This window comes from Cebus imitator, unplaced genomic scaffold (assembly GCF_001604975.1).
Source record: "Cebus imitator isolate Cc_AM_T3 unplaced genomic scaffold, Cebus_imitator-1.0 Scaffold612, whole genome shotgun sequence".
Classification (NCBI taxonomy): Eukaryota; Metazoa; Chordata; class Mammalia; order Primates; family Cebidae; genus Cebus; species Cebus imitator.
This window is the reverse complement of record NW_016107927.1, coordinates 501,800-526,469: the sequence shown is the minus strand read 5'-3', so window position 1 is coordinate 526,469 and position 24,670 is coordinate 501,800. Positions and strand designations below refer to the sequence as shown.

The 24,670-nt window shown below is 52.0% G+C and overlaps 1 protein-coding gene across 1 annotated transcript; it reads right to left on the bottom strand.

The window, feature by feature from the left end:
* Positions 1-4,361: 4,361 nt before the first annotated feature.
* On the bottom strand, positions 4,362-24,293 carry MMRN2 (multimerin 2). The gene is made up of 7 exons (XM_017516947.2): positions 23,807-24,293; positions 14,167-14,295; positions 13,975-14,081; positions 13,795-13,875; positions 12,878-13,051; positions 10,934-12,739; positions 4,362-6,253 (listed from the first exon to the last, which is right to left on the bottom strand). The coding sequence occupies exons 1-7, from the start codon at positions 23,968-23,970 to the stop codon at positions 5,871-5,873; spliced, it is 2,844 nt and encodes a 947-aa protein (XP_017372436.1). The 5' UTR covers positions 23,971-24,293; the 3' UTR covers positions 4,362-5,870.
* Between the last annotated feature and the right edge of the window lie 377 nt (positions 24,294-24,670).

The following is a 24,670-nucleotide window of genomic DNA, read 5'->3' as shown; positions in this document are numbered from 1 at the left end:
ATTGTTAATTCACATTTTTTGATGGAACATTTGTAGCCTACCTATTGCTCCTCTGAATCTTAGAAGCTTCTTGGTCTGTGTTCAAATGAAATCTAAGTCCATTCCAGATCTCTCAATCTCCCTACATCCTCAGTGCTCATATCCTAATTTTTTTCTTTTTTAGGGAGTCTCACACTGTCACCCAGGCTAATGTGCAGTGGCTGTTCACAGGCACAATCATAGTGCACTGTAGCCTCAAACTCCCGGCCTCAAGCCATCCTCCCACCTCAGCCTCCTGAGTAGCTGGGACCACAGGTGCATGCCACCATGCCTGGCTCATATGCTAAACATTATGCAGGAAGCTTGAAGTGTTACCATCATCTAAAAATCAGTATGGAATGTTTATATTGAAAAAAATTTCGGCCAGGTACGGTGGCTCACACCTGTAATCCCAACACTTTGGGAGGCCGAGGTGGGCAGATCACCTGAGGTCAGAAGTTTAAGTGCAGCCTGGCCAACATATAGTGAAACCGCATCTCTACTAAAAGGCACCACACCACAGATGTGGTGGTGCACCTGTAGTCCTAGCTACTTGGGAAGCTGAGGCAGGAGAATTGCTTAAACGCTGGAGGCAGAGGCTGCAGTGAGCTGAGATCGAGCCACTGCACTCCAGCCGGGGCAACAGGGCAAGACTGTCTCTCAAAACATACATTTTTTTCAAGTAAGGTGAAGAAAAAAAAAATGGGCTCCAGCCTGGGCAACAGGGCAAGACTCTTTCTCTCAAAACATGTATTTTTTTCAAGTGAGGTGAAGAAAAAAAAATGGGCCCCCATTGTTTTTCTTTAAGGGAGGAACCATTTTTAAAAGCCCATTTAGAATCCAGATGATATCTGTTGCTCTACTGTGTGACTGAAACGCAGGTAAGTGTTGAAAAACAAAAAATTGGAAGTCTCCACCAAAAGATCTACACTGCTGTGGGGGCGGATTTTAATCAGACATTTTAAAAGCAATTTTTATTACTTGATCCTGTCCTCATACTTGACTAGGAGTTTGGCTGGAGATTCTAACTCTAAGATGATCCTCCATGATCATCTAGCATCCCTTGTTGCCAGCGAGAAGCCTGATGTGGATCTAGTAAGTGACATGTTATGCAGGTTAACTTATTTTCAAGAAATAGAATTTTCTTTTTTTTCTTGATGCTGGAAGTTGAAACTGGCCATATCTAAATTATATTCATTCTGTTACTTAGTACTAATTGGGTCTTGTTTTTAGACCTGGGAAATTTTCTACCATTATTACTTTGTTTCTTCCCTTTTTTTTTTTTTTTTTATTTTTTTTTTTTTTTTTCTTTTTTTTTTCTAGAACTTTCTAGAACAAATCTCAGGTTCCCTGGATGTTTCTTCCATATTGTTACCATGCTTCTCATACGTTTCATTTTGCCTTCTACTTTGTCAGCCCATCTGAGTTTATTTCAACAGCCAAATGTTTTAACTTTACTTTGAAATGATTCCAGGCTTCCAAAAAAAGTTTCAGGAATAGTATAAAAACTGCCATTTGCCCTTCACCCAGATTCATAAACTGCTAACATTTTGCACCATTGCTTTGTCATCCTGTGTGTGTGTGCAGGAATCACAGAGGCTACTTTGTGATGTTTGTGATGTTCGTGTATTGTGTATGCACACAGTTTTTTGTGACCTATTTGAAGTAAGTTACAGAACTGATGCCCCTTTATCCCTAAATACTTCAGTGATGTTCTATTAGCCAATTATGCACAATTAACAGGACCAGGAAAATTCACACTGATACCATAGCAGTGACCAATACCCTAATCTACCGAGCTTACTGAAATTTTGCTAATTGTTATTTTGGTATGGTTGGGTTTTTTGTTTGTTTGTGATAGGGTCTCACTCTGTCACCCAGGCTGGGGTACAGTAGTACACTCACAGCTTACTACAACCTCAAACTTTGGGCCTCAAGTGATCCTTGGGCCTCAGCTTCCCAAAGGGCTATGATTACAGGCATGAGCCACCAGGCTGGCCTCATTTCCCCTTTCCTTCTCCAGGATTCTGGCTTTCCTTGCCCCATTCATCCATCTCCATCACCCCGTAAGAGAGCTGAGTCGCTGTCAAGGCAGGTTTGGGGAGGTTTCTTGATGAAGGCAATGGAAGGAGGGTGCTCGGGCTGCAGTGGGGAGAGCTTTTCGTTTTTGAGCTAAAGAGATAGGGTGCAGAGGCTGAGAGAAGGAGTTCTAAGAAACTTGTCGTGAGCTCTGTAGCCTCTTCACACTGCTTCTGAGTAAAATCTCACAGAAGTGACTTTGACATTATGTTGTGGTTTCTGGAGGTCTTGGGACTGGCCCCTGTGGGTTGGTAAGGGCATACTTGTCAGGATATGTGGGCTCCCCGCTTCCAGAGGCCCAGCAGCTGCCAAGTACCTGGAGCTTGGGGCTGATGACAGGGCTGGAGTTCTGGCACAAAGTGACCCTAAGTGTGTTTTTGTTTTATTTTTTTCCTTGTGATGGTGGAACTGTTTTAGGGTTTTTTTTTTTTCCAACTTTTATTTTAGACACGGGCTACATATGCTGGTCTGTTACCTGGGTGTGTTGTGTGGTGCTAAGGTTTGCGGTATGAATGATGCTGTCACCCAGATGCTGAACATAGTACCCAACAGTTAGTTTTTCAACCCTTGCCTCCCCCAAATGTTTCAAGGGCTGGGTTTGAGTTTGGGGCTCCCCCCAAAGCACTCCCATCTCCCCAGCAGTCTCACATGTTTGGGGTCATGATTTCCTGTTGCTGTTTCATTTCAGACCTGATCCCTTGTTTCTATTTTTCAGAAATTACCCAAATTTCCTGATGTACTTACAGTGCTGTCTCTTGTTTTACAATATTTGGGGATTTTTAAATATTTTTCCATATCAGGTTTTGGGGGTACCACCGTGTGCTCCATCCATTGTGGTGTTCCGGGTGCCGCAGTGAGGGTACTGACCACTGGTCTGGGTAACGGGGGTCCACTTGGAGGACAGGAGGAGCCTCCACCCAGGCAGAGACAAGAAGTCTATCAATCAGATGAACTTCAGAATTCTTGCTAATCTGGGGTCCTAATTATAGGACTGTTTAAACACATATTTTGCGCTTAAACTTGATGTTAAGTTTTCTGAAATGTAGTTATATATGTTTTGTTGAATGTAAAAATACCCTGTCTAGAAGAACCATTATTTCTCCAGTTCTCATCCCAGAAACTTCTGGAGTGACGCATCCATGCTGTTGGCAGAGCTTACCCATTAGCACTTTCATTAGACAAGTACCCATTATGGAGGGGATCAATTCACTTCACTTACTATGGGCAGTAAGTTCCAAAGGATAAGACCGCATTACCTAATGTTTCAACTGTTATCAGCAGAGCCTGGCCAGTAACTGCACAATTGAGCAGAAAGAAGGCACAGCATGGTCTACAGCAGCAAGGGTCACCTGCTGCTGGGCTTCTTCTAATCTTTGTTCTGGTGTGGCCAACTGCTTCATGCCTTGGTGCAGTACTGGTCTTGGCAACTGAGAGCTGCACTAGGGGTGGGTGATATTTAAACCTGTGGTTAAGATAAAATGCCAGAGGCCAGGAGCAGTGGCTCACGCCTGTAATCCCAACACTTTGGGAGGCTGAGGTAGGTGGATCACTTGAGGTCAGGAGTTCGAGACCAGCCTGGCCAACATGGCGAAAACCTGTCTCTACTAAAAATGCAAAAATTAGCTGAATGTAGTGGTGGGTGCCTGTAATCACAGTTACTCAAAAGCCTGAGACAGGAGAATTGCTTGAGCCCAGGAGGCGGAGGTTGCAGTGAGCCAAGATCACACCACTGCACTCCAGCCTGGATGACAGAGCAAGACTCCATCTAAAAAAAAAAAAAAAAAAAAAAATCAGAATACCTAATGAGAGCTGTAAGATCAACCATCTCACACTACAGACAAAGTTCAAGAGAGGTTGTGACTTACCCCAGGTCAAACATGAGTCAGCAGCGTGGCCTGGCATACTGTTCCTTTTAACACTGATGTTTTATTTGACACATTGAATGCACAAAACTTAGTACTAAATAAATTCTGAGGAACAAGTGAACTAATGATTCCTAGAAAACAATGAGAAGTGCTAGTAACCTTGTTAACGCCAACAAGCAACTCGCTACCAAGTTCAATCTGATTTTCTTTTCTTCCTTTCTTTTTTTTTGAGACAGTCTCGCTTTGTCTATAGTGTGCAGTGGCGCAATCTCGGCTCACTGCAACCTCTGCCTCCCAGGTTCTAGCGATTCTCTTGCCTCAGCAATCTGATTTTCTTATGGAGAAGACTATATTCAACAAACTTTGAGTACCTAATACCAAAACAACACTTGATTTTCGGATAGCTGGATGACTGCTTTCTTAGGCCAGTTTGCTCTAGGATCTGAAATTTTTTGAAAACCATATGCTGGTATATTACAGGAATAATTGCAATTACAAGCTGTAGTGTCTAGTACAGTGTTAGCGTCTTTGCCTAGTGTGGAAGCCTCCGAGTATTTTATGTAGAATGAACTGAAATCATTCTATGTAACAGGGCCTGGAATAATCAAAGTCACATTTACCCACGTAGTTTCACGTTCTATATTTCTACTTACTCTACCAATTATTTTTGCTCTCCAGAAGTAAGTGAGGCAGAGATTTGAAGGGCATCGCTTTATTCCAAAGTTGATCATTATTGAGGGGGATTTTTACAGTCTTCCTTCCCTCCTCCCTCAGCTTCCTCCTTGTTAGAGATGCTAACAAGAATAACCATGGTCCTAAGATACTGGAGGAAGTAAAAGAGGTGAAGGCCGTGCACATTTCAGTTCATGTTTGGCATGTCTTGGCCTTCACCCTCTGTGAGGCAAGGAGACAAAGACGTGAAGTTAAAATTATAGATAAATACCAGTGTATTAGTCCGTTTTCACACTGCTATAAAGAACTGCCTGAGACTGGATAATTTATAAAGGAAAGAGGTTTAATTGACTCATAGTTCCTCATGGCCAAGGAGGCCTCAGGAAACTTACAATCATAGCAGAAGGTGAAGAGGAAGCAAGGCACCTTCTTCACAAGGTGGCAGGAAGGAGAATGAACAGAGGGAACTACCAAACACTTATAAAACCATCAGATCTCATGAGAACTCACTGTCATGAGAACAGTGTGGGGGAACCGCCCCCATGATCCAGTTACCCCAACCTGGCCCCTCCCTTAACATGGGGGGATTGTGGGGGTTACAATTCAAGATGATATTTTGAGTGGGGACACAGCCAAGCCATATCATACAAGGACTGACTGATACTAAAGATACTAATTTTCTTTCCCTTGGTTGGCCAGGCTTTCGTCTCCATGACTGACCAATAGAGACCAAACAGGTTGGTCTAATCCCATCGCCCTCTAGTGCTTTCCAATGTTGGCCAAAATGTCATCTTCATGTTAAACATTCCTCCTGGCAAAAAATGACTTTCTATCATACGATTAGGGAGAAGAGAAGAGGAGGCATGAGAAAGGTTTAAAATGTACAGAAGTTTCCAACCACAGGAGGAGCAAAACACCAAAGAAGTTGTAGAATACAGAGTGTGGCAAAGAGCTGCAGCCCACACATGGTGTGCCGTCTGAGAGGGCATGCCAAGCCAAGGTTCAGGCTTCCTAGGACCACGTCCTGCCTGGGGAAGCATTCCAGTCCTCCTCATCATGGAGAAATGGGCAAGCCCCGCGCAGCTGGAGGGAGGCCACATACACCACACTGTCTTTGCAGAAGGTTCCCAGGGAAGAGACAGACCAGCTAAATGATCTCCAGCCCATCCTTGACCAGAGCCCCGGGCCAAGGAAAGCTGGGCAAGTCCATGATGTCTGATCAGAGTGGGCTAGGGTTCAGGTTTTAAATATCAGGAAGCCCCCAAATACAGTGCCAGGCAGACTTCTCTTTGTTATTGATCCCTGAGTTAACTCAAACCACACTTGCTCACCCTTCTGCAGCTCAGCCATAGCAAAGACAGTTGTTGTGCTTCCACCCCCCTGCCCAGTGGTATGGACTGGAGTCCGATGGTGACCTCCAAACACCAGCTGCCCAGTGCCTGGCCCTGGGCCAAATTCAATGCTGGCTGCAAACAGGTAGACACCACGCTCAGGGGCTCGGAAGTAGCCATGTTCAGGGAAGTAGCTGCTGCCAACGTTGATGTGCGTAGTGTTGAACTTCACCGTCTGCAAGGCAGCCGTCCCTCCTGAAAAGCTGGCATAGAAGGCCACAGGGGATCCTGAAACAAAAGAGGAAAGTGCTCAGTGACTCATCTCTTACACCCTTGGATGGGAAACTAAACCCTGAGACCCGCTGTCCTTACCTTACTAGTACTGGAAATAGGTCACTATTTCTAGATAACCTAGATATTCCCAATGGCAGTGTTACTGCAAGGAGCAGAGCTAGATGGCCAATTCTGTTTTCCACTAATTGAGAGGAGGGAAAATGCAAGTCTGTTGCCTCAGCTGATGTATATTTTAACAAAACACCTTCTCTCTTTTTTGTGGTAGGGGGGCGGGGGTGGGGGTGGGCAGGGTCTATTCTGTCTCCCAGGCTGGAGTGCAGTGGCAGCCATGGCTCACTGCAACCTTTCTTTTTTTGGTAGAGAAAGAATCTTACTATGTTGCCCAGGCTGATCTCGAGCTCCTGGGCTCAAGTGATTCTCCTGTGTCAGCCTCCCAAAACACTGGGCTTATAGGGATGAGCCACCATGCCTGGCCACAAAGCACTATCTCATTTGATCCCGTTTCCTTCCAACTTCCTTGAAAGACAGTAACTCTGATTGGCAATAACTCTGATTGACAAAATGGGCTGAATTCTTCACTGGCTGCCCAAGGCTACATGGTTTGCAAATGGCAGGCTGGGATAGGAACACAGGTCTCTGACTCCCACACAACCGCTGCTTGCTAGGAATGTTGAGATACTCAAGGGAGAGAAAATATCCATCCTCAAGGTAATAATAATGCTAGCACCGGGGAGGTAACTGCAGAACCATGAAGGCTGGATCCTCCTGGATGTTGGAGACAGAACCTTGGAGAAAGAAGGAAAGAGCAGGTGGAGCCAGGAAAGAGAAGCCCCCTCAAGCTGGTCTTTTTTTTTTAGTTGATAAAGTGTCTCTTGTTGCCCAGACTGGAGTGCATTGGTGATCATGGTTCACTACAGCCTCAACTTCTTTGGCTCAGGTAATCCTCCCACCTTGGCCTCCTGAGTAGCTGTGACTACAGGCTTGCGCCACCATGCCCGGCTAATTTTTTTATTATTTATTTTTTCTAGAGACAGAGTCTTGCTCTGTTGCTCAGGCTGGTCTCGAACTCCTGACCTCAAGCAATCCTCCCACCTTAGCCCCACAAAGTGCTGGGATTACAGGTGTGAGCCACCATCCCTGGCCAAGCTGGTCATCTTAATGTGGTTTTTCAAAATGTTCACAGAACCTGAGATTACGTACGGGTAAACTGAGGCCCAGAAAGAAAAAGCTTATTGCTCCAGACTACACAACTAGTAAATTACCAAGCCTCCAGGGAGCAGACCTTGAATCTCTTGACTTCTGGTTCTCTGCAGAGTGCATTTTAGCTAGCCTTAGGACAGGAACACTGAGACAGAACACCGGTGCCAGGCCCATGCATGGGCACAGAGTCAGAGGAAGCTGCCATGCGTGGAGGGTGGACAAACAGCCAGGAAGAAGCCAGCCACGCTGCCTGGCCAGGATGGTTGGGCAGCTGGGAACAGGGTCATGAGACAGCATGAGAAAGGTGAGTCCTGCTTGGGTCCTGGCTGTGACACTGGCCATGGCACCAACAAGGTTATGTCCACCGTGGGTTTCCTCAACTTGCTCCCTCTCTAGGAGTTGAAAACAAAGTCCCCATTTCTTAGGTGATGAAACCAAGGCCTGAGAAAGAGCCATTTGCTAAGCAATTAGTGACTTGGGTCCTGGAACTACAGCCCCAGCTCTTTGCCTCCCAATCCAGCAATAGCCTTGTAAATAAAAAAATGGTGCTTTTCTCTAGTTCTGGAAGAACTGAGTTCTAATTTTCTGAGAATTAGAGAGTTGAGAATAGCTTTCCCATTTGTGTTAAGATTGTGCCAAGTCGGCCGGGCACAGTGCTCACGCCTGTAATCCCAGCACTTCAGGAGGCCGAGGAGGGCGGATCGATCACCTGAGGTCGGGGTTCGAGACCAGCCTGACAAACATGGAGAAACCCCCATCTCTACTAAAAATACAAAATTAGCCGGGCTTAATGGCGCATGCCTGTAATCCCAGCTACTCAGGAGGCTGAGGCAGGAGAATCGCTTGAACCTGGGAGGAGGCGGAGGTTGCGGTGAGCCGAGATCGCGCCATTGCACTCCAGCCTGAGCAACAAGAGCGAAACTCCGTCTCACAAAAAAAAAAAAAAGATTGTGCCAAGTCAGAGGCTTGCGGCTGCTTCTGCAATTCCCCTAACACCCAGCAGGTGGGGCTCTCGCCAAGCCGAAGGAAGGCCAGTCCGCAGCGCCCTCTGCCGGTGCTGGGACCTTGTTGCTGCCGGGCGCCTGCGCGGGGAGTTCCTCCGCAGAGGGAGACCCCACCAAGCCTTGCGCCTGACAGGCCATAAGATGCGGGAAGGACTGTGCAAACTTAGAGTGCGCTCCCCTGCAGGGCACACATTCCTGCAAACAAATAAAGGGAAGAGTGTGTGTGTGCGTGAGTGTCTGGGTTTGGGTTTGAGACAGTGTGTGTGTGTGTGTGTGTGTGTGTCCTAACCTATAGCCCAGGCTGGAGTGCAGTGGAGCAATCTCAGCTTACTGCAACCTCTCCCTCCCAGGTTTAAGCGATTCTCCTGCCTCAGCCTCCTAAATTGGGATTACAGGTGCCTGCCACACCTGGCTAATTTTTGTTTGTTTGTTTTAGACGGAGTCTTGCTTTGTCTTGCCCAGGCTGGAGTGCAGTGGTACAATCTCAGCTCACTGCAGCCTCCACCTCCCTCCTCGACCTCCCAAAGTGCTGGGATTACATGCATGAGCCACCGTGCCTGGCCTAATTTTTGTATTTTTAGTAGGGACGGGGTCTTGCCATGTTGCCCAGGCTGATCTCAAACTGTTGGCCTCAAGTGATCCACTCGCCTCAGCCTCCCAAGGTGCTGAGATTACAGGTGTAATCCACTGCACCCGGTCTGGAAATTTGTTTTTAAGGAAAACACTTTTTTGAAATAAATGATCATTGTGGTAAACACATTCCCAAACCATCAAGCAAATTCTGAAAGTCATCAGCATATTGAAGCCTTGCACCATGCACGAGAGGAAACAAGAGGGAAGTGTCAGTGTATGTGGACACAGCCTGGCCCTGAAAATGCTGGGAAAATGGGAAAACGTTGACTGGGTTCCTACATGAGGTAAGCCTCGTGCTAGGTGTTTGGTAAATGCAGCTGTCTTCATAACTTTGACGTGAGTTGGGATTCTGCCATTCTACTGAGGGAGAAACAGACAGGTGATGATAGACCCTGGGTGCCTTTCACTGCTTTGCATTGCCTCTTGGGTCACAGGGAGGGTCAACAGTGGCAGGACTGCCTGGGATGGGACTTTGACAAGGCCTTAGACTTGCCACATGGCAGGCTACACATGGTCAAGATGGTGGCCTTGTTCTTAGCCCTGTGTCTGGGTGGGGAATGGCACCAGCTCCAAGGCCAGCTTCTGGCAGAGTCATTTAAGACACAGAGCCTAGTTGTCCCCCTCCCAGAGCCATGCTCAGGGAGGGGATGGGAAGTTTGGTCACACATCCCTTCAGCCTCAGAGCCAGCTCCCAGGCCCAGGGACCTGCAGGGACCAGCCATGGAGGGCCTTTTGGAGGGGACGAACCGGCACCCTAAAGACAGCACTCCCCTGCCGCTCACTAGCTGTTTGTGCCTCAGTTTCAGGTAAGGTGGTAGTGCTGATGAGTTCGTCACTGACCTGTTGGGATGGGTCACTGTGCTAAAGCCCAGGAAGGGGACCTAGCACAGAGCAGTGAGAGGGGTGAACTGTATTTGCAGAGAGAATGGGCTCCTTTCAGGGCCCACGGCTTTCCCTGTACAGTATACACTAGGGTGTATACTGTAATAAAAGTTATATGAATGTTGTTTCTCCCGCTATCAAAATCTTATTGTACTGTACTCACCTATTTTCTGATCATGGTTGATGCAAGAAACTGAAATTGAGGCTGGGCACAGTGGCTCATGCCTATAATCCTAACACTCTGGGAGGCTGAGATGGGCAGACTGCCTGAGCCCAGGAGTTTGAGACCAGCCTGGGCAACATGGCAAGACTACATCTCTACAAGAAGTACAAAAATTAGCTGGGCATGGCGACATATGCCTGTAGTCCCAGCTACTCTGGAGGCTGAAGAGGGAGGATCAGCTGAGCCCAGGGAGGTCGAGGCTACAGTGAGCTGTGATCCCACCACTGTACTCCAGCCTGGATGACAAAGTGAGACCCATCTCCCAAAAGAAGAAAAAAAAAAAAACTAAATCATGGAATGTGAAACAGCGGCTAAGTGGGGCTGCCCATGGCAAGCGGCCACAATCTCCATCCACATTCTCCCTGGATACAGTGGCTTGGCACATGGGGATGAAGTGGGTACAGTGAAGATCTGAGATGGGGGACCTGAGGGCTGCCCTGGCAGGGCGGGAACACTCCCCTCTCTGCAGCAGGAGCATTGGCTCTGCCTGCTCGTGGGCTCTGGCACTAGCAGGTGGTTCTTGTGACTTCTTCTGCCTTCCCATATGCCAGGTAGCTTGTGAGGCCCACAGCTCTGAAAAGCAGCTGGGCCAAAGGGAGGGTGGACCCCGAGTAGAGGTGACTAATGGCCATCCTGTTCTCTGTCGTCCTGGCCCCCTTGGAGGCAGAAGAGCTGCTGGCAGCCCACCCTGGCCTCCTAGACTCGCCCAGTCTCCTGGGCACAGGAACTCACCTGCCTCCCAGAGCGCCGTGCCCAAGGCACCTGGCACAGGACCTGTGATGCGCGCATCCACCAAAGGCTCCGCTTCCTTCTTGTCTCTCTTCCGGGGAGCTTCCAGACCTTTCTGCGGCTTCTTTTCTTTCCTGCTCAGCATGGTCTGCAGCTTCCCCAGGTCCAGGCTGACGTTGGCTGCCACGAGCCCTTGGAAGTTCCTAAAGAGGCTGTGGAAGAGCTGCTGGTGCTGCTCCAAGCTGCGCTGGGTGGCGGAGAGTGCGCTGTGGAGGCCGTCGAGGGAGGCGTTGAAGGAGACGGCCCCGGCCTCGGCCTCGCAGCACGCCCCGACACGCTTGAGTTCATGGCTTAGGCTCTGGAGCTCCCGAGCCAGGCCGGCCAGGGTGGTGGTGGCGGCCTCCTCGCGGCCCACGTCGTGGCTGGGCTCCAGGCGCTCTGCCGGCCGCGGGAGCTCCGAGGCCTGCTCCAGGGCCGCCACCCGGGCGGCCAGCATGTCCCAGCCAAGCGCCTGCTCCTGCAGCCCGATGGCGGCGTCCTGTAGGGCCACGCGGATCTGCTCGTAGCTCAGGGGCAGTGGCCCCGGGGCCTCCTCAGACATCTCCTCCAACATCTCCTCCCCGAAGAGCGCGGCCAGCACCGCCTCGTGCCGCAGCGCGTCCTCCAGCAGGGCGGCGAAGGCGCTGTGCAGCTGGCGCACTTCGTGGCGGGCCTCGGCCGCGCCCGCCTTCAGCGCGCCCACCTCGTCGTCCAGCGCCTGCACCTGGCTCCGGAGCCGCGCCGTGGCCGCCCGCGCCCGCTCGCCCTCCGCTTTGTGCGTGTCCACAGCGAGTGACACAGCGTCCACGGCGCTCTGCAGGGCCTGCAGGGAGGGGCCGTCCAGCTGGCGCCGCTCGTCCAGGCTCACCTGGGTCTCCTCCAGGGCGCGCGTGGCGCCCCTCTGGCCCTCCTGGACGACGTCCAGGTCTAAGTAGAGCTTCTGGCAGTTGCAGTCCTTCACATACTTGATGAGGTCAGCGTGCCCACCCTGCAGGTGCTGCAGCGTGAGGTTGAGCTCCAGGAGCTGCCGCTCCACCTCCTCCTTGTTCTCCTCCATGATCAGAGACTTCTCCATCAGGATCACCCGCAGCTCACGGAGCGCCGTGTGGTTCACCTGCAGCTCCTCCACCTGCCGCTCCACCTTGTTGATCTGATCAAAGGTCTCGTCCGATTCGGAGTACAGTTCCTTGATCTCATCCCTGTGCTGGGTCAGGGTGGCCCTCATGTCCTCTAGGGTGTTTTGCAACTCCTTCTCCCTGAGAGCCGTGGTCATGTGCAGCTCTGAGAGGTTCCTCTGCAGCTGGGCCAGCCTGGCCTGCAGGCTCTCCGGCTCAGGCTTTGCCCCAGCCCAGGGCATTGCCACCACCAGGCTGCCATTGGTCCCTCGGGCCTCCTGGGCCTTGTGCACCCTCTTCAGTTTGGTGTCCACATCGGCCTGGAGCTCTGAGACAGAGCGGTGCAGGGTAAGGTGCTGGGCGTGCAGGCGGTCCTCCATGTCCTGCTGCAGCTGACCGACTCTCTGAGCATTCTCCTGGACTTTGGCCTCAAATTTGGCACCAAGCTCCTGGAAGTCAGCCCTGACCATGGCACTGTCCTGGACTCTCGAGATGGCCTGGCGGTTGGCCTCCACATCAAGAGACAGGTTTCTTATGGCCTGGGCAAGCCTGTGCAGACTTTCATTAAAGCTCCTCCAGATGGGGTTGAAATGCACTTGTAGGTAGGTGTCCATATGGGGTAGCAGCACCTGCTCCAAGGATCTATCAGGAAACTCTGCAACAGAACAGACATGCAGTGTGACACAAGCCCTGCAGGAGCAGATACTCCTCCCGGGCTGGGAGAAGCAGGGTCCTCCCCTACTGCCCTCAATATGCCCAGGCTCTTCCTTAGCCCCTAAAGCCTGCCACTCACCGTGCTCTGTTTTATTTGCTTCCATCGTTGCAGCTGTGAGGTTACCAGGCAGGGCCTGCCACAGGCCTGGCAGGCTGTCTGCCACCTGGTGCACATCATTCTGGAGATCTCCCAGCAGGCGTTCCTGCTGTTCCTGTTGCACCTCAACCTCACTGATCACTGCAGCCAGGTGGCCTGAATACACAGGAGACATAAATGTCAAGGGCTAACTCACCAGGCTTGGGAAGACCGTGAGGTTCAGAGGAGAGTTGAGGGCCGAGAGCAGGGAAGGTAGCTGCTGATGTCCTCTGAGCAGCGGCTTAGAACCCTTAAACCCCTGGAGAGCAAATGCACAGCAAGTGAGCCCTCCCTCTGCCTCCTACACCCACAGCAGACATGACTAATCAATAATGGCACACTCCCCTTTTTAGCACATGCACATGGCCTCACAACATCATTCATGGCAGCCCTTGTCAATAAATACTTCACCACATGGTGAAAGTCATTTGCTTTCTCAATCTTGGCCCCGACCTCGAAGGGCCCTGCTGCAAATGGTGTCTCTCAGTGGGTTTCCTGTGCTGACTCCAAGACCAAGGACAACATGACTTCCTGGCCCTGGTTAGGGCTGTGGGGAAGGGTGAGAAAGCTTTTTCTAGGTACAGGGCTTGTGTGGTTCAGGGGGGCAAGGAAAGTGCCAGATGAACCATTTCTTCCCAGAAGATGGGGTGAAGGAAAAGGGTGTGTGTGCTCAGCCAGCAGGCAGCTGGGGGCCTGTGAGCCTGGCCTTCAAGGTGGGAGGTGGTGCAAGCCACAGAGGAGGCCTTGCTGATTCTGGAGGCACGGTTTCCCTGAAATGGCGCTGCTGTGTCACAGGAGAAAGGGCCAGCTGGTGATGTGGGCTCCACCAGGCTGCCTGCCCCTTCTGATAAGGAACACACCAGGTTCGAAGCTGCCTGGTCCATCCCCAGGTTCCCGGTGGCCGTCACCAGGATCTGCAGGCTCAGGGATTGCCATGGAATCTGCAAAGAAAGCATTAGATATTGACCCAGCGGTCAGAGGAGCTGCTTGACCTTCGGAATCAGTGGTCAAGTGGGGAGCGGGGCCGTAGGGAGCTCTACCGTGGTGCTCGCAGTTGGGGCCTGTGTAGCCAGGGCAGCACCTCCAGGCCAAGGAGGTCAACACCTTCTGCTTGACGTGGTACACTGGCTTGTGGGCCATTCGGTACCTGGAGGAGAAGGGCTAGCTCAGTGACTCCAGGAAGGGCCCGCTCCAGGTCTGGGCAAATGCCCCCCTCCCCCCGCCCCACTCACATGACTTTGACTCTCTGGCAGTCTGGAGCTCCCTGTGGACATGGCTGCTGCGAGTGGACGAGAAATTTCTCTGTTTTGCAAACAGCTAGTAAGGTGACCAGCTTGGACATCGGGTAGGGGCACCAGTTTCTGGAAAACAAGGCAGAGGAGAGAGCAGCTGAGCTGCATCCAGGCCAACAGGGGGTGCTGGTACAGAGCCACGGGTCCCTGCCTCCTGCCTGAGCAGTGCTGCGATGCTGGACTCCACTATCCTGAGGAGACAGCCCTCTGCATTATTCGTCCCTGGGCTCCAGAGCAAATATTTCACAATCCCTGCCTGCAAAGAGGGCACCTGCTCCACCACCTTCCCGAAGCCTCCCGTAACCAGCACAGAGAGGCTGAGAAACCTGCCAGAATCTAGAACTGTGAAGAGCAGCTCCCGGGTGATGACTGTTTTAGCCAACAAAACTAACAGCCAGAGTGTGGCAAAAACACCGTGTGTTGCAGCTGTCTGAATGGATTCCTGTTGACGAGTTCAGCCGCAGAGCCAGAAAGGCTCTTGCTGTTTTTCCTGGTACCAGGGAGGCTGCAGGGTGCAGCGGAGGCTGGAGAGTCCTGGGTTAGAATCCCTCACACTTTCCGGCTGTGTGAACCCATGACGTACTTAGGCGGCGTCTGTTTCCCAATCTATACAACGGCGATCGTAATGCCCTCCTCTGAGTGGGCAGAGGAGCCCCAGGTGCCTGGCTCCTGACAAGTGTTCTGTGAACACAGCTCTACCGCCCCATTCCAGCTGCCCTGGCAGCCTGCCCAGCTGCTACTCATGTGAGGGACCAGCTCCCTGGCCATGCCCATTAGGACCATTCTAGAAAGGGGCTTTCAAACAGTTGTCCTAGGGGCAGGTAAGCAGCTGGGTGGAGCAGTGTCCCCTCTGGGAGTGGTCACCTCATCAAGGTCACGCAGGGTGTCAGGGAGTCACACGCAGCATCCTGCACGCCTGACAGGTAGCCCCTCCATCCTGGCCCTTCACCAGCATGTACTATGGTGTCCCAGGAGTGGGGGACGCTCATGCTGATGGAGCCCCAGTTCACTGACCCGGTGGCTGACTCCATAGAGTCAGTGGCAGTGGGTCAGAGAGCCCTTCCCCAGGCAGCCAGCTCCCAGGACAAAGTTTGTCAGAGTTGTAAGTGGCAATGATCTCTGTGGCGCAGTGTAGCTCGGCACCTCTTGGGTGCCAGGTGTGGGGCTTGAGCTCAGGGTATGGATGTGGAGGTGCACACTTTCCCTTCAGGGTCCCCAGGGAGAGCAGGCACTCTCAGAATGGGTGAGGGGTGCTAGGATCTGCAGAGACTTTCAGGAGAAGGAGCTAATGGGCTGTGTCTTCAAGCCAGAAAGTCAGATGAGGCACCTGATGTGACAGGGGTGCTTGGGGGTGAGGAAGGGGCTGCAGAGGGAGGCTGAGGTAAAGGGAGAAGCCAGACCTCAGCAGAGAGCTGGCCTGTGTCCTGAGGGCCTGGGAAGTCATGGAGGGATTACAGCAGGGAAGTGGCATGAAACCCTGGTTCCTGGGTGCAGAGAGGATGGGAGGGTAAGATGTTGGCAGCTGTGTCCACGGGTGGGGGGAGATGACGGCAGCTCGGACTGAGCGATGGTGGACGTAGGAGAAGTGGCCACATCTGTGAGCTATTAGAAAGCAGCGTTCAGAGGCCTTCATGATGAAGGGCTATCTGGAGCCAGTCTTTGTCCTGGGGTCGTTGGGCTCTGTCACACAGGGATAGTGCTGGGAAAGGCAGGGGCGGGGAACCGAGGGGATTTGAGTGATCATATTTTGAGTGCTGAGCCCCCAGCCTGCTTTACCCTCTCAGCAGCAGACTAGAAAAGCTTCTTAGGAAAATGAGCCAGCGGAGAGGCAAAGACCCAAAGCTGCTGTCACCAGGGGTTCTCCCATAGAAACTGCCAACCAGAAAATCTTAGGCCGGACAAAACACGTCAGAAAGGGGTATCCATACACCCCAGCTTCCAGTCAGCTTCTCAGTCTTTTTCCTCTTAAGTGAGCAGACATCCAAGGTTTACCCGAGAAACATTCTGTTCCAAAACAGGGCCAGGCACAGTGGCGCATGCCTGTAATCCCAGCACTTTGGGAGGCTGAGGTGGGAGGATCCTTTGAGCCCAGGAGTTTGAGACCAGCCTACACAACATAGTGAGACCTCATCTCTACAAAAAATTAGCCAGGTGTGGTGGCATGTGCCTGTAGTCCCAGCTATTCAGGAGCATGAGGCGGGAGGATTGCTTGAGCCCAGGAGTTTGAGGCTGCAGTGAGCCATGATTATGCCACTGCACTTCAGCCTGGGTGCAGAGCAAGATTCTATCTCAAAAAAAAAAAAAAAAAAGGTCAAAGTGGACAAACAGAAAAATGTCAGCTTGGACCAAAACCATGACTGTGTAAGGAGTCAAACACTTGCACTAAAATTTCCAGATTGATAAGAGAAATTACTGCACCTAAGAAACAAGAACAGGAAGCTATGAAAAAAAAAAGTGAAGGGGGATGGGAGAGAAAGGGTGAGCATTCAGAGAACAAAAAAGTACTCTTGGAAATTAAAAGCATAACAGTAGAAATGAAAATAAATTTATTGGAAATGTTAGAGGGTAAAGTTAAAGAAATTTCCCTGAAAGAGCAAACAGAGAGGTGAAAAATTGGAGACAGAAAAGAAAAATAGAGAACCAGTCTTGCAAATGTAACATCCAAATAATAGAAATTTCAGAAAGAACAGAGGGAGTAAATCATCAATGAAAAAAAATCAGGTCTGGCATGGTGGCTCACGCCTGTAGTCCCAGCATTTTGGGAGGTTGAGGCAGGAGGATCACTCGAGCTCAGGAGTTTGAGACCAGCCTGAGCAACATGGCAAGATTCCAATCTCTACAAATAATTCAAAAATTAGCCAAGTGTGGCGGTGTGCACCAGCTATTCAGATGGTTGAGGTGGAAGGGTCCCTTGAGCGCGGGAGGCTCAGGCCACAGTGAGCTATGATGGTGCCACTGCACTCCAGCCTGAGCAAAAGAGTGAGACCTTGTCTCAACAACAAACAAAAAAACATTCCGAAAGTGAAGAATTTCAATTTCTAGCTTCAAAGCACCACCAATTACCTGCAATATGATGAAAATACGCTTACATCAAAACATGTCACCATGAAATTTTAGACCCCTGGGAACAAAGATAGTTTCTACATGCTTCCAGAGAGGAAAATCAAGATAAACACAAGCATACAAAATCAGTAATTGGAATGGCTTTGAACCTCTCAACAGCAATATTGAAAACTGGAACACAGTGAGAATTGCATTCAAAATACTGAAGAAAAATAATTTACAACACAGAATCCTATATCCAGCCTAACTATGAATCAGTATGGGGAGTGAGAATAAAGACATTTTCAAACAGTCCAGGTTCCAGAACATTTACCTCCCATATATCCCTCGTCAGGAGACTACCTGATGAGCAGTGGCTTGAAATATTGCCTGCACATCAGCACCATTATGAAGCCGGGTATGGTGGCTTGTATCTGTAATCCCAGCTACTCAAGAGGCTGAGGTGGGAGGACTGCTTGAGTCCTGGAGTTCAAGATCAGCCTGGACAACACAGTGAGACCCCATCTCAAAAAAAAAAATCCACAAAAAACCCAAAAACAAAACCATTGTGTGGCACTTTAAAAATAATAGTCTTGGGGCTGAGTATGGTGGCTTACACCTGTAATCTCAGCACTTTGGGAGGCCAAGGTAGGAAGATGATTTGAGGTCAGGAGTTCCAGACCAGCCTGGCCAACATGGCAAAATCTGTCTTAACTAAAAATAGAAAAATTAGCCTGGCATGGTGGTGCACGCCTGTAATCCCAGCTACTCAGGAGGCTGAAGCAGGAGAATGGCTTGAATCCAGAAGGCGGAGGTTGCAGTCAGCCAAGATCATACCATTGTACTCCAGCCTGGGCAACAAGAGCGAAACTCCGTCTCAAAAAAAATAAAAATAAAAATAGATAAAGCTACCTCCCAAGAAGTAGCAATGCAAGCATGTTCTTTAGTGACACAGAGGTAAACACGAGAGAATCACCTGCAAAGTTGAAAGTCATTACCTTTGGGGACCAGAGGGAGCTGGGGCTTCTGACTGTCTCAACAAGCATTACAGAACCAGTTGACTCTTAATCAGGAGATCAGCAAACTTTTTCTCTAAAGGGACAGATAGTAAATATTTGACACAAGACCAGCTACGTAACTGGCAGGGCCCAGTGCAAAATGAATATGTGGGCCCTCTTGTTCAAAAAGTATGAAGAATTTCCAGACGATGACACCCAGGGTGGGGCCCTTCAGAATGCAGGCCCTTGTGTGTGACTGCGCAGGTCACATGCCCCTGATGCTGGCCATGGTTTCAGGCTTTCCAGGCCGCATGGACTCTGTCCCATCTACGAAACTCTGCCATTGTACCATGAAGGCAGTCACTGACAATAAGTAAATGAACCAGCGTGGCTGCGCTCCAATAAAACTTTGTTAGCAAAAACCGGTGGTGGGTTGGACTTGGCCCACTGTCCATAGTTTGCTGATCTCTGCCTATGAATATGTATATCTAATAAAACTAATAAAAATAAATAAAAATCATCTTCATCAGGAAGAGAAAATGCAGGTGAATAATCAAGAACGTTTTGGAACCCAGGCGCAGTGACTCACGTCTGTAATCCTAGCACTTTGGGAGGCCAAGGCAAGTGGATCACTTGAGTCCAGGAGTTTGAGACCAGCCTGGGCAACATGGCGCAACCCCGTCTCTACAGAAAATACAAAAATTAGTTGTGCATGGTGGTGCTCACCTCCAATCCCAGCTACTTGGGAGGCTGAGGTTGGATGCCTGAGCCAAGGAGGTGGAGGTCGCAAGGAGTCGACATTGCACACTGCACTCCATCCTGGGCAATGAAGAAAAACTCTGTCTCAAAATTTTAAAAAGGGCATTTTAAAAGACAGAAATGAGTAGGGAGTTTCTCTTACAGCTATCAAGTCTCCAAAGCTAAGGAATGAAACGATGGGGCAGTGGGTCAGGATTTGATAAGCCAGCCAGTGGGAACAGAGACCAGGAAGGGGACAGTGGATCTCCAAGGGATCAGAAAACAGTAAAAAGGGACGGAAGGAAGGGAGGAATGCTCACTCAACACTGAAACAGAGGGCTGGGAAGGCGCTGGCTTGGAGCTCAGGAGCCACAGGTGAGATGCTTGCCGGCACGGACATCTGCCTGGCCCCCATGGAAAGTCCTTGAACATGGGCTCAGCCTAAGGGAAAATCTCTCTTAGACCAGTGGTTCTCAACAGGAGAGGGGACCCACTGTTATAGTGAACCCCAAGTTTCTCTTCAAAGAATCAGTATGTCAGTATGTTCAGCTCTCTTATTCTTTCCCTATTTTAAAGTTTAACTTCCTTGCAATTTCAGCAAACAACCTTCCCCACCGGTTCTGATCAGTAGTTCACATCTGTTCCCCTGGCCCCTGGCTCCATTCTGACTCATCCTGGTCACCTGCTCGTCACCTGTTCCGGTTACCTTCTTTGACCTCGGTCACCCCTGGCTACCTGCTCTGACCCACCTGTAACCATCCTTCCCACCAAAACACTCACCCTGCCTCTCCAGCTCGGACCCCTGCTCTCTTTAAAATAGCCAATCGGGATTAGCTTATCTTGTGCCGTCTAACTGTAGCCAATAGGGGAGCGACACAGCAGTAGAGACGACCCTCGTCAGGCATAAATACCCCTTCCCCCCTTGTCCACGTGTGCCCCCACCATTGCTCCATCCGTTAGCCACACCCTTCTATAGAAGTAAATTGCCTTGCTGAGAGGATTTATCTTCGCGTGCTATTTCTTTTGCAGCATCAAAATTTTACTTATAACAGCACCCCAAGTGCATCGTCACATCTGGGTGGTGGGTGCTACCCATGACTGGGTGCCTCACAGACGAGAACCAAAGATGCTGCTAAATACCCCACAAAGCATAGGACATCTATGCACCCCACAACAAGTAATGTAATTATCTAGTCCAAAATGTCAGTAGTGCCAAGGGTGAGAAACTCTCTCTAAACAAAATTCCATTCCTTGCAAACCTCTGACCTATTGTAAAGGGCCTGGAAGGCCTTTGCCCCGGGCATGCCTGGCCTGGTCCAGCCTGCCAGGAGTTACCGGGACTTTCCACCTCAAGCTCCTGGAAGTGGAAACTATGCTGCCCACCCTTCCTGCCCAGGAACTTTCTCCACTGACCTGCCCAGACCCTGGGCTTCAGTGCCACTGTTCTCTCTGCCCACGCTCCCCACCCTGGGCAGGCCCTCCCTTGGCACAGGACAGGCTGCTGGCCCCAAACCCTGGGAACATTCCTGACCTTTGCTTTGGTTTCCTCCAGCTCTTGGCAGCTTCTTCCTGGCCCTCGATGCCCATGACCCTGGGCCAACTCGCTGAGGCATCCATTGTTCCCTCTGCCACTCTGTGTCAGGCTGGCTTCATCTTTGTGCCCTCCCTTGGGAAGCCCTGCTGGGTGCCCTCATCTCCCATTGGGCTATTGAGGGGCACGTGCCAGCTCAGAGTGAATGTGGGGCTCCTCTGGCCTGCCCTTGGTCTGCTGTGACCCCAACCTGTGGTCCCACCCAGATGGGAGGGAATGTGGACTCCTTTGGAGCTTTAAATGGAAGCAGGAGGGCCTGTGCTCTCCTCTCCTCCTCCTCCCTGAACGAACTCACAGTGACCTTGAGCAAGGCCCTTCCCACGTCTCTCTCGGAAATGCGAAGAAGCTGTGCCTCTGCGGCACTCAGAACAGAACGGGTGTGGTGGGAAGGCAGAGGGAGCCTGAGTGTGGGGGGAAGGCGCACCATTATGCAGATTGTGTGGAGGGCCTTCCCCTCCCCAGCCAGGAAACGCCCTCCCAGGGGGCCTCAAGTCCTCCTTGGGAAGGAGGGCGTGTTCTCCGAAGCCTCACTTTCCGAGGCCCTGAAGCCAGCCATTAACCTGACCATTCCAGGGGAGAAACTCACAGGGTTTTGTCCTTGAGTCAGAAATGGGCCTTGGCAGAGAAGCCTGAGGCTCTCTCCGCTGCCAGCCCAGAACTGAGAATCCCTCAGCGTGATTCTGGAAGCTTCAGCTCTTCCCTGTTCAGGCCAAGGGCTCTGTGCCTGGGTGGGGGAAAAAAGGGGCAGGAACAGGTGCAAGAGATGCATCGTGGCCCGGAGAAGGCAGCCTATGCCGTGCCCTGCTCCTGTGTGACCTCCAGCCATATGCTGGACTCCGAGTCACAAGCTCCCAGCTGGGAAAATCCCAATGCTCCTTGCATGAGGGTCAGGAAAAGCCTGAAGCCAGCGACTGGGGCCAGCCAACCTGCTGGCAGCAGCGTCCCCTACATGGCCGGGGGACAGGACAGAGAAAGCCTGGGTGGGCCCCAGCTCTCACCTGTTACTTAGGAGCTCTGTGGCCCTGGGGGGCGTCCCCACCCCTCTGAGCTGTCACAGCAATGGGACAGGTGGGACACCTTGCTTGGGGCTCAGCATCGTCCCTACCACAAACTGAGTTCCACTGGGACAGCAAATCCTGGGTCTGAGGCGCCCACATTCTAGACACCCCAAGCCAGGGCACGGAAAGAGCCTCCTCCTCCCGGAGTCCTACTGCTCAAGCTTCTGGCTCCGTGGACTGGGCCCCTTGGGGTCCCTGGTGACTTAGGAAGCAGTTAACCCCTTCCGTCTTCTGCTGCAGGGAAGTCTAAGGACCTAGTGGTCCTATTCAAGCTTCTCTTTGCTAAGTGTCTTACTGGGACCTGCATCCAGGGCCCACCCTAGCTTTGGGGCTCTGGAAAAAGATGTGAACAGCAAATGCCGAGTGGAATGCCTGGCTCAGGCTTCCAAGCCTCCTCCTGACAGTGTGGGTGTCACCACCCCTGCTACTGGAACCCAATCCGACTCCCCTTCCCCTGCTGCGGGGACAGGAGCTGGAGCACGCTTCCGCCTCCCGGGTCACAGGAGCACTGGAAGCAATCAGCCCAGGAAGCTGCAGCGTTTCCTTCCTTTCTCACCAGCCCATCCGGGCTTGGTGAAAGAGCAGGGGCTTGCCCTGCGAAGACCGAAGCTTCTGGATGCCGGAGGGAGACCCCTGCAGGCAGGGGGCTTCCAGGCTTGGGACACCTGGGCATTCCTAGGCCAGGTCCATGCACCCTCCCACTCTGAGACCCCCAGGGAATGACTGAGGGGCCCCTGCAGGGCTGCCTGTCAGCAGTTCCCAGGCCCTCTCCTTGGGGCTAAGGGAGCAATGTCCCTCCCTACAACCAAGGGGGTGGGAGGAAGAGGAGCAGCTCCCTCCTCCCCCCTGTCCACTGGGTCCCCTCATCCTCCCTTTCATTAACGTGAGGAAGGTGGCCTGAGACTCAGCTGTGGAGCTTCCTTGGTCCTGAAATCAGAGCAGAGTGGCTGGATCCCCCCACCAAGAATCACCTGCGCCTCCCAGCCCTGAGCGGAGCTGGGGGCAGGAGGGAACGCATGTTTCCCCATGGCCAACTGCTCAGCTACTGCTCCCCATGCCACTGCCAACAGCCCCTCCCTCACTAAGGGGCCTCTTGCGCCTCCCTGGTCAAATCCACTTTCAGGAAAGTGCCCAACAAACCTGCAACTCAGAAGCCAAAAGAGACCTATCGCAGGCAGGTCTGCTGTGATGGTGGCCCTCACACCCCAAATAGAAGGGTAAGTCAGTCCCTCTCACTCCCTAAATTCATGTAGCTGCCCTTAGCCAAACAGGTCTGGGGGCAGCGGGGTGAGGGTAGGAGCACCTGGGAGTCGGGGCTGGCTCCGACTGCTGCAGAGTCGAGTGTGAGCTCTAGAGTCAGACTCAGATTCTGCTCCTTAGCTGTGTGACCTTGGGAGAGCCGCTCAGCCTCTCTGAGCCTCAGGCTCCTCCTCTGTAAGTGGAGCTGTTGGAGGGATGAACTGAGATACACAGGGCAAGGTGCCTGGCCCCGTAAACAGCACCTGCTGCTCCGACTGGGTGGCAGCTGGAGATGAGGGGGACTTACAGGCCCAGCACCTTATCAGCAGGAGGGGCCCTGGCCCTGTACAAAGAGAATGCTGGAAAGCTGTCCTGGGTCCAGTCACAAGACCATCCTGCCTACTTATGGGGGGCGCTGAGGCAGAGCTCTCTGAATTGTGCTCTGGAGAGCAGGGGGCCCTCTCCGCTCACTGCTGGCGGTTGGGGCCAGGTCCTCAGGGAACTCAGATCAGAATCTGAGAGCAGCCTTACTGAGTCTCAGCCTTACTGAGTCTCAGCTTTCAGAATTGATTTCTTTCGAAGAACAGGAGGTATGGCCAGGCCAGCTGGAAGCAGCTGCAGCCAGAGTCCCCCAGGGCCCCATGATGGGTGATTGATGGTAGGAGCTGTGCCTCCAGGCCAGCCCCCGAAAGCCCCATTCCCTGCCATGGCTCAGACAGGGAACTCCCTGCCATTCTTGGGTGGACCCTGAAGCACCCAGTCCAGGCTCCTTGTTCAGCCTCACGGCTGGCTCAGCAGATAGATACTATTAGCCCATTTCACAGATGGGACCTGAGGTCCAGAGAGGTCCTGCTCTGTCTGAGCTGGGATCAGATCCTACCCCATGACCTCTGCCAAGGTCTAGGCCCTCTTACCGTCCAGCGGGGTCCCTGCCGGTGTCCTCAGCCTCTGCCCTCCAGACCCCAGGTAGCTCGGAGCTCTGCAGATCAGAGAGCCTAGTACTGGGAGCCTGGGCCCATGCCCCCAGCAGTCCCCAGCCCAGGGGTCCCCCAAGGCTGAACAGCAAGCTCAGGATCATCTTGGTGATGGGGCAGGCTCAGTTCACACTCGGCCTTGGCAAGTGGCTCCAGAAACTGCTAGTGACGTTGTCTTCGAGTTAAATCTCAGGAGGAAAAGAAAATATCAGGACAACAAAGAGAGGAAGTGGCGTGGGCCGGCCCACCCGATGGGTCTCGTCCGGCCCCCTGACCACTCCGGCTGGCCCTACAGGGGCCGCCAACCACACAAGCCAGTTCCTATCCCTGAGGACTTGGCTTAGGACTCTGGGGATGTGGTAGACACAGGGGGTGGCCCCACCAAATGCAACCTTATGGGACCCTGCTCCCTGGGAGCCAGGAAAAGAGTATGGACTTCGAGGTGGGGCTGCAGGAAGTGGTCAGGTCCGTCTCAGGGGACCTGCTGCCCATCCACGCTGCTGGCCAGGAAGTAGGGGGCACTCCATGCCTCCTCAGCACCTTCAGCACTGGGCTGTGGGGGCCAGCAGTGGGTGGAGGCTCAGAGAACAGAAGGGGCTAATCTAGGGTCACACAGCATTCCGGCAGAGATCAGGGCCTGGGGAAGCCCTTTGTTTCCCTACCCCCACCCCCACCCCCTTGCATCTCAGCTCCTCCAACTGGTTTCACGGGAGCCCAGGGTCTAGCAGCATCCAGGATGCTGGTGGGTAGCTGCACAGCCCAGGCTGCTGGAGGGTGGCCACTCTCACCTGACAGGCCTTTGTG

What these genes read in the sequence shown, in the direction of transcription:
- MMRN2 (XM_017516947.2), bottom strand. Translation starts at nt 23,970, where the DNA reads ATGATCCTGAGCTTGCTGTTCAGCCTTGGGGGACCCCTGGGCTGGGGA. An exon ending in TGCCAGAGAGTCAAAGTCAT is followed by an intron (nt 14,082 to 14,166) that starts GTGAGTGGGGCG and finishes CTTCTCCTCCAG; the next exon opens with GTACCGAATGGCCCACAAGC. An exon ending in AGCAAATAAAACAGAGCACG is followed by an intron (nt 12,740 to 12,877) that starts GTGAGTGGCAGG and finishes GTTCTGTTGCAG; the next exon opens with AGTTTCCTGATAGATCCTTG.